At 34.3% G+C, this 12,536-nt stretch overlaps 1 protein-coding gene across 1 annotated transcript; it reads right to left on the bottom strand.

Moving 5' to 3' along the window:
• Window positions 1–6,451: 6,451 nt before the first annotated feature.
• Window positions 6,452–12,507, bottom strand: LOC140046210 (NADPH-dependent diflavin oxidoreductase 1-like). The gene is made up of 15 exons (XM_072090776.1): window positions 12,429–12,507; window positions 11,930–12,072; window positions 11,613–11,690; window positions 11,248–11,345; window positions 10,922–11,020; window positions 10,600–10,701; window positions 10,258–10,455; window positions 9,870–9,991; window positions 9,461–9,639; window positions 8,859–9,014; window positions 8,580–8,694; window positions 8,112–8,255; window positions 7,885–8,003; window positions 7,372–7,466; window positions 6,452–7,047 (listed from the first exon to the last, which is right to left on the bottom strand). The coding sequence occupies exons 2-15, from the start codon at window positions 12,065–12,067 to the stop codon at window positions 6,903–6,905; spliced, it is 1,788 nt and encodes a 595-aa protein (XP_071946877.1). The 5' UTR covers window positions 12,068–12,072; window positions 12,429–12,507; the 3' UTR covers window positions 6,452–6,902.
• Between the last annotated feature and the right edge of the window lie 29 nt (window positions 12,508–12,536).

Here is a 12,536-nt window from a genome sequence, read left to right as displayed (position 1 = left end):
TAGATTTTTAGGGGAAAGTAATTCGCCACTGTCCTAAGCCAATTAAAGCTTGGTTCCCACTTAGGACGCAACACAAAGACGTTTGCCTCTCTCCATCCAGGTCAAGACACGACTTTGCGCTGATTACTAGCAGCATTATGGAAGTATGTTTCCATACGTGTTCGGGTACAAAAAAATGACTGGGGTAATAATTTGAAGCGCGTAGAAGCATTGTGCAATAAGCGCTATAAGGACGAATATTATTATTATTATTTATTTTATTATTAAGCGATGGATTATTTGAACTGTCGCTTGTCATGATTCAACCCGCTTGCGTTGCGTCTACGTCCTTGCGTTGCAAAGTGGGAACCAGTATTTAGGACACAACGCATGGACGTGCAACGCAAGTTTGACAAATAAATGACGCGGTGCCTTGTCATCCATCGCTTGACAACTTGCGTAAAAACTGTTATGGTCAAACAAACTTTTTCTCACGTGCCTGAAAAAATACGAAGTTGCAAAAATAAACTGTCTTCACATTACCGCAGTCACAGCTTCTGATTTCATCGATAGGTAGAATTGTGTTAGCCTGATCGCAGCAGCTTAGCACACCTCGAATGCCACACAGGGAGACCGATCTAGTCTGCAGCTGGCACCTGCACACTGAAGATTGTATCTATTGCCTGCCATGAAAACCTCCCTCCCTGTGCGCAAAAGAAGATAGTCCCACTCGGGATACTACTCACCCGCTCGGGACTGCACGGGTTAGTGTAATAGTGTTTGTATAAATTTTAAACACGAAACTACAATAATATTATTGTTTTCCTCAAGCGGGTGTACAAGGAATGAAATAAAAACAGTGCCCGGGGCAAGCAAGTGATAGGGCGGGAGCAAGGCCGTGCAATCGACAGGCGAATGTGGATTGTTCATGACATAAATGACGTGGTACGCGCTGGGGGTGATTTGTATGGAAGCAGGGGTCCGGAGTAGGACAAGAAAAGCCGCGAAAGGGTATGCCAGTGGGTAAGATAGGAACGATTAACGTCCTCTCTCACGTTAAGACGCTGACATTTCTCAGGCCTAAGAAGTATCAGTTTTAATAAGGTGACCCAAATACAACTGACTATCATGAACTGCGACAAAACTCAACTTTACGACAAAGAAAGGTCGTATGTTGGCTAGGAAGTTGAAAACGCCTGTAGAATAACAAAATAAGGTCTTGTGTAATTCACAGGTTGTGACATTGACTGACACGTACACTATCCCATCCTAAAATAATTCCACTTGTTGACCAAAGGAACAAAGGTGCACTCCTCTAACCCGTTTAGGCTAAAAGTTAACTAGCGCATTATTGTATTTAATAATTTGTTTAAATATTATAGTTGTAACACTCCAGGAATTGCGAAATAAAACAAGAAATAAGAGCCGAGTATAAACTTAGCCTTAGCCGACGCGCGCATGGCCACTGAAATCAAACGGAATTTGCCCATTCGATTTTACTGTATACAGTGACATTTTAGGACCACAAATAAACCTTTATATAGCGAAGTCACAAATAGAATCTACTCATCAGGTTTGTAAAGTTCGTTAATCTGAAAAGATAAGACGAGCTGTGTTAGTTTGGGAATACAATGGATGTTACATCATTAGCGAAGATGTTCATTAGGTCTAGTCTTCATTATTCTATCTAAAGCTCTGTCTACACTCAAACTAATTTGACAAAAAAAGTGTCACATTTTTTTCTCACATAAAGTTTGATAGTGTAGACAGAGCCTTAATAAACACAAAATCACGGGTCCGTGTCAATACCATGTTTCCACCATTCATTTTAAAGATACAGGGGGAAGATAATGGGTGGTGGGGTGGATGCGGGTCCGTATGACACACAAAAGAGGAGTACATACAACAATGTTTTAACAATGTATTTTATTTTATTTTATTAAAACATATTTAGGCAGGATAACATAATTCAGAAAAGAAAAGATCACAAAATATCTGTTTTCAATATGGTCCTGCAATGAAACAACTTTTTAAAAAAAAACAAGAAAAATAGAAAAAAAATATAACAAGCCGTGAATATAGAACGTTAATAATAAGACGTGATAATAAGACAATCACAGCATCCATTTTGAACTTTAATTAGTATTTGTAAGCAGCTACAAGGCAGCTGCCCACCTGAATATGTGAAGTTGCGGCAAAAGCTTGATAAACAACCATATTATAACAACACATATTTACCACGCCATAGGGCTTAGGCAGGCTCCTGTAATTCCTCGCCCGAACCGTGTAACTGGACATACACGTGAGTAGGCAGACAACAGATTAATTTACAATGTGTGTTGAGAGAGATATAATAGTTAGAAGAAGGAAAACATTGATTTTCTTGTTTTGTTAACAAACTCTGTCTTACCCTCCTTCATCTGGCCGAAACTAAATCTCTGTTTAATTGGTTCTTAATAACATGATGATAGATAAATCGGCACGAGACTGGAGTTGTTAACGACAACTTCTGTCCAATCATGGGCTGATTAGAAAACATCATTAATGTCATCTTATGCCAATCAGAACAAAAGAAAAAACAACAATCTTTGTATTGACACAATTGGCCTGCGAATGGACAGTACTCATCACGTGCTTGAGCGTACGTCAGGTATTTCAAAGCATATGTCCGAAGAATAATGTTTGACGTACAAATTTTAGTAATAATTGTAATCCCTTGTTCATTTCTTGACTCATTAAGTGGCTATTGACGAACGCATTGTTGTTAAAAAGAATAAACCAATAAATAAATAAATAGGCTCATTAAAGTACGGCTACCCCAGTATTGAAATCTAAAATTGGTTCTTAATATGTTATGAATGTGCTCATTAGGCTCCAGATTTTATGAACATCGTGTAGGGGTACCATTGGTAATTTGTAGGCGCGCCTGCACATTTTTATTGAAACCCGACCGCATACATTAATTAGGACAGTATAGGCCTAATAAGTTTCCTGATCTAGTACAGTGCGGGCCTAACTTGTGTCTCGAGTTTGATTTGGTCCTAATTTGGTTTTAATGAGCAGAATGAGAAAGTTTCGAATAAAAGTTTGGACGTTGGACTACTGATCGAGGTTCGAATCCAACTCCCGCCGCATTGTTTGTATCCATAGGCAAGATATTTTACTTACGTTTGCCTCTCTCCACCCAGGTGTATAAATGGGTACCCGGTTAGATCAAGACACGACTTTGCGCTGATTACTAGCTGCATTATGGGAGTATGGTTGGTTTCTATACGTGTTTGATCCAAAAATGACCGGGGTAATAATGTAAAGAGCTTAGAAGCATTGTGCAATAAGCGCTATATAAAAACGAGTATTATTCATTATTTTTTGTATCCAAGGAAGAATATGTTCTTTTTAGGTACAGTAATTGTTATTTGTTTGCCATTAAAAAACGTTTAGAATTTGGTTTCATGTCTTCTTATGCTGCATAGTCTTTATAGACCTACCGATATATCCATAGTAACCATGTATACAAATACAATAATAATAAATAGGGTTAAAGGCTCTTGTCCCCAAAAAAACATGAACAATGAAGATTAAAAGTTTTTTTTTAAAAAGATATGTTTTCACGTTTAAATTCAACCAAAAAACCCATTAACTCCCAGTCAATTTGACTCTTGTTTGCTTTGAATTACCGGTACATTTTTTCAGGTAAATACATTTTTCGATCCAATTTTTTTTATTAAAGTGAATAATTATTATGTGACATTAAAATGTCTTATTCAACAAAACCATGTTTTAGAATTATTTTCCAGGGCCAATAAATCTTCAAGGTCAAAAATCTGTCAGAAAAACAAAGAAGTCAATCAATTTTGTCAGAAGTCACAAACCAATTTAATTAATTTAGGCTATAAAGACAATTCCGCCACAAGATTTTCATCTTTTTGGGATCCTGCCTTTGTCCATTTTCTAAATTATCTCATTGTTGTTTTTGTTATTTTTTGTCTTTTGGACGTTAATAAGTGTATTTTGAATTGCATCAGGGAGTTGTTATTAAAATTAACAATTCCCTGATTGAACCATGCAAAAAGCAAAGTATAGGCATATATTAAATAAGGCCTACAGAAAAATATATTATTAATCATTTGTCTAATTTCATGTAGACGATTTCTAGTAGAATCTCTTCGTGTGACCTCAAGAATTCACACTTTAAAATAATTCAACAGTTTGAAGACAAAAGTTTTAATTGCATTCGATAACACATAAGCACACATAATTGCTAAATGATCTAATTAAACGCTAATGAAAGGTTATTTCTAGACTGAAAATTAAGTCTTTGGCCTGAAGATACATGAAAATGAGTAAACAGTGTTCTTCATGTAAGGTTGCAAATCATTAAAATTGTACCCGAGAGAATTATGAAGTTATGTAACTGTATTTAATTGTCATGAGCATCATTAGTAGAAAATCGAGATACTTTAACAATTAAAATGATTTTAAAAATAAATGTCGGCGTAAAGTCGCTTGTTTAATTTAACTTTCATACATAAACAGTACGATATGTGAAAAGGAGTCAAAAAATAGCTTTTGCTAATCGAGGATTGACTCCTGTCACAAAAAAATAAATTAGTCAAAATGCATAAATTTTGATATAACAACAATAATTCAATAAAAAAGACACAACAACTATATAAAAGAAATGAAGTAAACAAGTGCTAACATTAATGTTTTTGTAAAATTAAACATTTAACTTCATTTATGGGTAGCTTTAAGAAATAAGATTATGATAATATAATTTCTAATTTGATACGATTAACCGAAAAAGAATTACAGTGATACGGGTTACTGGTGGTACTGAGCTATTATTGTTTTTTTTTATCATGTATATAAATATATTGTATAATCCGGGTTGTAAAATGAAAACAAACAAATGAAAATGTGTGAACTATTTTAAAACGGGATAGATGATAATGATGATCCTGTCAAGTGTATAACAAAATATAAGAAAATTAATGAAAAAAGGAGTAATACAGAATTCATATATGTAAAAATGTTACTTATGAACTGTAACGACATTTACAAGTTTAAAAATACGATTTTATGTAATATGAGATAATATGAATGTGAATAAAAGTGGTGTTTGCGCCACAAAAGAGAAAAAAAAAAACTTCATTTATGAATTTAAATCTAGAAGAAGTACATTTTATAGCTAAGGGTAAATTATTCCAAAAATGAGCTCCATTAAAAGAAATTATAAATTTTCCAGCATCTGTACGAGCTTTCGGAATTGTATGGTTGGCCTACTAGCATGCATTATGTGTAAATAAATAAAAGTGTTTAATTGTTTGATGCGGTGTTAATGCCAATTTATATCGGCAGATTCAGAAAAAGCTAGGCCCTACCATTCCGAATTTAGAAAATGTTGTTTTTCAGGTTATTGTTTTATTATTAAATAATAGTAATAATAATAATAATAAACAGTATTTATATAGCGCCTAATGGATCACTGACCCCTCTAGGTGCTTTACATAGGACCTTAACTAATGGTAATAAACTATCCCCCGCCGGACACCATTCCGGTATTTGTTAGTCGAGGTTTCGGGGATGGAGACAATCAATAATGTGAAGAAAAAAAAAATGTAACAAAGCTTAATTTCGGCGTGAAATTTGGGGTGTTTTTTCTGTGCGATCGCGGTTTTCGGAGATACCACGGAAACGGTACCTAACAAGCATTAATTGTCTTTCATTTCACTAATTATTCATAATAAATAATTTATGTAATATTTATTACTTTAATGTACCGTTTTTTAAATTCTAAACAACAAAACAGAATCAACTTACTATCTAAATTAATTGTAATAAGTTTTGGTTGAGACATGGTTTCAGCCGGACTCCGAACCCAGCGAATCTTAGGATAGGCCTACTACGGTAAGACCAAATATAAAAAAAAATCTGTTGAATTGTTTCAAGAATTATTGATTCCAAAATTACATTACGCTAAAATAACGGCAACCTCCGTTTTCTTACATTAAAAATTGACCTGTAGTTACGTCTTTCGTAAATCGCATAAAACATGGTGTAAAAAGTGTTTTGTTTTGTACCTGTTACCTGGCGAATGAGACAACCCCGACAAATTACACATTCTGAAGATTAATTTAATAGATAATAATCAGTAACAGAGTTGCGACAATTTAGCTTGTTAACTTCTCAAACGAATAACACGCCCGTGCTAGCCTTAGGCCTAAATCACCCTTTTTAATAGGGACCCCGCTGAGCACATAATAGGCCTGTAAAGTTAGCAAAAGTCGCCGGCTAGATTGTCTCTCTACCTTCTGTTTCGGATACGATTTCTTGTGTAGTAGTCAATTAATTATTCTTATTTTGAGACGATGTATTCAACGTTATTTTTCTGGATTGTATTGTTTAATTGGAAATTGAATGAATTATAAAAAAGCTACATCATTTATTTCAGATAAAAATATAAACACCTCTATTTTTATTAAAACTTACTTTATTATAGTTATATAGTCAATATGCCCCTATTGATAATTAATCATATTATGATGATGATTTTTATTTTCATATAAATCATTCATGTCATTATTTGTGTTAATATTCATATTGCAGGTAGTGGATTGTCTAGTGTTTTGCTGACAATGGTAGGATACCTGTTGTGCTGGGACTATCTGCAAGTAATTCATGGAGCTCAACATTTATTTCTGACTTGGCTTATTTTGCAGTAATAAGTTTTTTCTCAATTATTTTAGGCTAGAGTTTTTTGTTGTTTTCTTTTGTTTTGGCTCATTCCACTTTTATTGTATTCTCCTACTAGGCAATAAATCTTATTCACTGTAATTGACAACAAATATCTTCTTCACAGTCACAGTCCATCTACCACTATTGACGTTATCTGCCTTAAGTCTTTACCAAGTTATCATTTCTCAACTCCACGTTTCTTTCTGGAAGCGTTTAACTTTCTCTAAATTAGTAACGTATTCACTAGCTTGTTCAGCGGTCATGTGACCTTCCTGTTGAATAACCTCCTTGAGGGCATCTGTTACTCCATTTGGCATCTGTTTGGAATTTCTAGATCAAAAAAACAATGCTGTTTTGTTGGTGGTATCTCCTATGAATATTATTTCAAACTTGATGGGATCATAGAGGGCGCTAGACAGGTTATACAAATTTAAGTCTGTCATGGATGAGGGCGCTAGACAGGTTATACAAATCAAAGTCTGTCATGGATGAGGGCACCGTTGCGATTTTTGTCTGAAAACTAAAGTTTACAAGTAGTATACATATGACACGCCATATGTGCCAAATATTTATCTTTTTATTAATATTAAGTTAAAATTCAGTCTAGAACATATTTCAAAGTTGTAAAGATACCATTGTTCTGTTTACACTTACCCAGCAATAAATAAATATGCATCCCTAGAATGAATCAATTCCCACAAGAGGGTGCCATTCTCTTTTATCTTATGCTGTACATATACTTTATCTTCCTGGAAATTAATAATAAATGTAACACTTAAATATCTTATACTCATAAATATATGAGCATAAGTAATAATATTGTAAAATATTAAATATTAATAATAATATATTAATTTAGGTTGAATATATTTCTGATAATATTGAATGAATGATGAATGTACGGCGTTATACCAAGGCAATCTAACAACAGGACACTGAGCTCGCCTTGCCAAGATAGGAACTCGTAACAGTCCTTTGATCTTATGTCTGGCTGCGACAAATACCAACAGTACTGTATTATGTAAATATTCTCCACGGCACACTGTGTCTGTTAATGGATGTGGAACTGATCATGTCGCAGCCACAGATAAACCATTTAATCTCAGGAGCTCAGCATCCTGTTGTTAGATTTCCTTCGTTATACCTAATCTCTACCATATTTCAGACCTGATCTCTTGAAAATGCTGTAAATAATCTAAGAATGTTTTTCTCTTCAAACTGTTTCCAGTCTTCCTTGCATAGGAAATCTTTAGCTTCGTAGCGGCAACCAAAAAACAATACATTATCTGTGTAAAGGTGTAAAAAAATAAAAATATAAATTTATTAAATTGTAACTATTTCAGAAGATTGTGTAAAGAACTAAAACATTATTTATAAATAAACATAATTTATACCTTTTATACTTTCTTTAGCTCTCTCTTGTAGGAAACATCTGAAAGGAGCACAGCCTGTTCCAGGTCCAACCATTATTACAGGGGTATGTTGCGTAGGAAATTTAAAATTGCTTTTTGTCACCCATATTGGTATTCGAACTTCACCTTAAGTAGGAAAAGAGGAACAAAGATTATGCACTATTTAAAAGTGTACATTATTTTATGTTTTAATGTAATTTTTAAAAAATGGCCAATGCTCTGTCTACACTATCAAACTTTATGTAAAAAAAAAATGTGATGTGTCCATATATGGACATGATGATGTCATATCACTACAATTTTAAGCATAACTACCATATTTGGGCACATCACACTTTTTTATCAAACTACTGTAGTTTAATAGTGTAGACAGAGCTTAATATGTCTGGCTGTTTCAGAATATTTTTGAGAGAGAGTCCGGAGGAGTCAACTGTACTACCATATACCTACCATTTTTTAGATTTAAATTAGCCAGCCAATTTGAGCATAGTCCTTCCCTTGGTTTCACCAACTTACTCCTGTACCTAACCACTGCCATGAGGATGTGCAACTCCGTTGGTAGAGCCTACAAGATGGTTTTGAAATATAACTTTATTGATTTCAACCATGCATTTTTCTATTAACTCTGTACTCTATGTACAGTATTTCTGTTTACCAACATATTTCCTGGGCAGTGTACCCGTTTTAGTATCACGAAAATGGAAGACACTAAAAAACACACTCTGTTACCTTATTAGATGACGCTATTGAAAAAGATCTAGGTTTGATGGCTGGTATTAAATCCATTAGGTATGTTAATGGCACTTTGCTAATTGTCTTGTGAAAGTCTTCCAACACTTCTAAAATGGTCCTCCTTGGTCGATTGCAATATGAGAATAGTTCTTCCTATGATAACAAGAAAGTATTATATTAAAGATTTACTGACATCAGCTGAAAAATGTTGCTCAAATGGTTGAATGTGAAACTACTAGACGACATAACATTCAAGACACTAATTTGTTAGTACATGTAGTATGATACTTCTTTATGAGAAGACTCTGTCTACACTATCACATTGTATGTGAAAAAAGTAATATGATGTGCCCATATATAGACATGATGTGCCCATATATAGACATGATGTGCCCATATATAGACATGATGTGCCCATATATAGACATGATGTGCCCATATATAGACATGATGTGCCCATATATAGACATGATGATGACCATAATTTCATAATTTCATAATGCAGACAAAGCTTTAATAAGCCTTTGTCAATTATTTATTGCATTTATTTTCTTCTTCTCTTTATCCAGAAATATTCATTACAACCCCCACACAATTACCTGCCCGTCAGCAGTACAGAACTCTTCTAGCTTTTCCTTCTCCATCTCATCATCGGAGAACAACGCAAGAATTTCAAAGAATGAACGCCTTGGAATGCTATTAATATCTAGATAGTTTTGAACAAGTTGCCACACTGTACAACGTGACTGAAGAAGCCATGGATGAGGTAGTGGATGGTCTGAAAAAAAGGAAGAACTGGAATTAAAGCTCTGTCTACACTATCAAAATAAGTGTGATATGCCCAAACATGGTAGTGATATGGCATCATCATGTCCATATATGGGCACATCACATTTTGTTGTCACATAAAGTTTGATAGTGTGAACAGAGTTTAAGTCTTTAGTTACAAATTTTTTTTTATGGTATTTGCATAGACTTTTTTTTCTCATTATTATCGTGATATCTTACCAGGATCATTTGAACTAATTTGAATATGTTGATTAGAGCCTACTTGCACCATGTTTAGGAATCGTTGAACCGTATCTGCGGAATTCTGCGGCTGTATATGGACCACATCTCCAGGATCATAACTGTAAATGTACCAATAATATTATTGTACTTTTCTACCTGATTTTTTGGTGGGAGACTGAATATGTAATGAATTATAGTAAAACCCTTCCAATAAGGGGACACCTTCTGGACCCAACAATGTGTCCCCTTATAGGGGTGTCCCAAAGAATAGGTTCTTACTTAATGAACATACAGTACAAACTCTCCTTTGAAACACTTTTATTTTCCCATGAAATTAACAAAATACTTTTAAAGTCCAGAATGGGTTCTACTACTGTCCTGTCACCTTATGCCAGAATCAGCTATATCCATCTTAACTAGTCGGACATCTTGGAAATGATCAATCGCTGTTACACGATCATTTGAAATCACCCTGGCAAAGAATGGATGAGTCTGAGACTGGGAGATTCCATTTTGAATTGGGTTGGATGAATTGTCATCTGTTTGCTCATCACTAATAGTTATTCTGTAGTATGGATCAGGTCTGTAAAAGAAAATGATAAGGTGTATTAATGGAGAGATGAATAAAATGTATGTCAAAATATAAAATTCATTAGCTTAGGGAGTTGAATCTGGGTCAAAGAGGTTAGCAAAATGTGTGCTTGTTTTTTTTTTTATTCAAACTTACATGTGGTCTGGAGGTAGGATTTTGACATCAGGAGGAAGAGGATATAGATTTGAAAGTTTTTCCCATAATGCTTTTAACCACGGATCAACAACAGCATCAGAACTGGAGGAAAAAAAACAACATTACCATATTTAATAACTATGAAATTCATCCTGCCAGAGATCTAGGCTACCTACCATAAATCATGCAGATCATCCGCTAGACCCAGGGGAACAACATCTTTTCCTCCCAGAGATCTAGGCTACCGTACCTACCCTAAAGTATGGAGATAATCCGCTGGACTCAGTACAGGGGAACAATGGATCTAGGCTACTGTACCTACCCTAAATCATGCATATCATCTGCTAGACCCAAGGGAACAACAGCTTTTCCTCCCAGTTGCTGTAGTCTTCTAAACAGTTTTTTAGCAATATAATTGAACCTGTAACAAAATAAATCACACCTTTATATATTTTGTTTGCATCTCTTTAAATCACCATAATTAACAATACTCATAAATATCATCATTCACATTACGGTAAACTTTATCAGCATCATGCCATCAACATCATTTATTATCATCAGACACTACCCACATCATCATCCTCCTAATCACAATTAGCTTTGTCATCCTCCTCATCTTCTATCATATCTTCCTCTTTAACTTACTTCTGGTAGGAGGAGTCACCAAGACCAAGAACAGCAAACTGAATATTGTCCAGTGAGTTTACAGGTAAACCCCTTCTCATTATGAACTTCCAGAAATTCTTTAAAATTGAATCAAACAAACATATTCTAATTTTCAACCATGGATTATTATTATCAATTTCCTACACTATCAAACTAGTTTGAAAAAAAAGTGTGATGCGGCCAAATATGCGATATACATCATATCGTGTCCATGAGCACATCACATTTTGTTCGTCACATAAAGTTTGATAGTGTAGACAGAGCTTTATAGGTCTAATCAAAGACCCCAATTAAAAAATAACTTGTTGTTAGAGAGTAATATTTGAATTTATGTTAATACTTGCTTTCATATTTTGTGGTTCTTCACCATCTCCTGTAGTTGAGCACACAAAAACCACTAAAGTTTCGTTGATAAGGTTTGACTATAAAATAAAAAAAGAAGCTGGCTTTTTACAAATTTTCACATTAAAGAATTTGAATGATTTTAACAATATAGTTAATAGAGTAAGTTGTGTACATACATTGCCAAATGGAAAGAAGCCACCAACAGCTACCAAAAGGTTTGATGGATAGAGATCCTATCACGCAGTACAGTAATTTGTACAGGAAAATGTTTTTTTGCTTGACCTGTTTGTAATATCATAGGGCTAGGCCTACTTACAATAGGGTACAAATCAAGAGGCATCACCCTGGTATGGTAGAACCGTCTTCTTGCTTGCCTAGTTGCTCGTTCCGCAACATCCTCAGCTGTTCCGGTTTCACTTCCATAAAGTATAACTATCTTTTCCCGAATGTCCATTGTCGCTACACATAAAAAAATTGATGAGTAAATGTTTACTGGATTAATCAACTTAAATTTATTATTTTCCCCAACTTGGCCAATCTGACATATCACCACTAAAATGTCCCAAAAACACAACAATGTTGTATTTAATGAAAAGCCCTGTAGAATTAAAATGATCACTTCCTTTAAAAAGTTTGCCTCATGCTTACACACATATTGCCGGGTAGGCCTCCTTTAAAAAACTAGGCCCTGGGCCTAGAGTATGTATTATTTTTAGGGCCTACAGTTATATCCTAGCTAGACCTATTATTTTTTTATTAGAAATAGGGTGTTAACGAAAAACAAACAGTTTATTATTAAATAAAACAACACACACCTTACTATTAATTAAATCTTAATTACTATAAACAATGACAAATTTCCCAAATTTTAGGCCAAGTCATGGCAAGTGTGTTTTGTTTATAAAAAATATTATAAAACTGTA

Source organism: Antedon mediterranea, chromosome 4, assembly GCF_964355755.1.
Source record: "Antedon mediterranea chromosome 4, ecAntMedi1.1, whole genome shotgun sequence".
Lineage (NCBI taxonomy): Eukaryota > Metazoa > Echinodermata > Crinoidea > Comatulida > Antedonidae > Antedon > Antedon mediterranea.
Note: the sequence above shows the minus strand (reverse complement) of the source record. Positions and strands in the feature narration are given on the sequence as shown.

Coding starts and splice junctions, on each gene's coding strand:
- LOC140046210 (XM_072090776.1), bottom strand. CDS start 12,067: ATGGACATTCGGGAAAAGATAGTTATACTTTATGGAAGTGAAACCGGA. Junction 11,346..11,612: donor AAGAACCACAAAATATGAAA/GCAAGTATTAAC, acceptor TCAATTTTAAAG/AATTTCTGGAAGTTCATAAT. Junction 8,695..8,858: donor CAATAGCGTCATCTAATAAG/GTAACAGAGTGT, acceptor ACCATCTTGTAG/GCTCTACCAACGGAGTTGCA.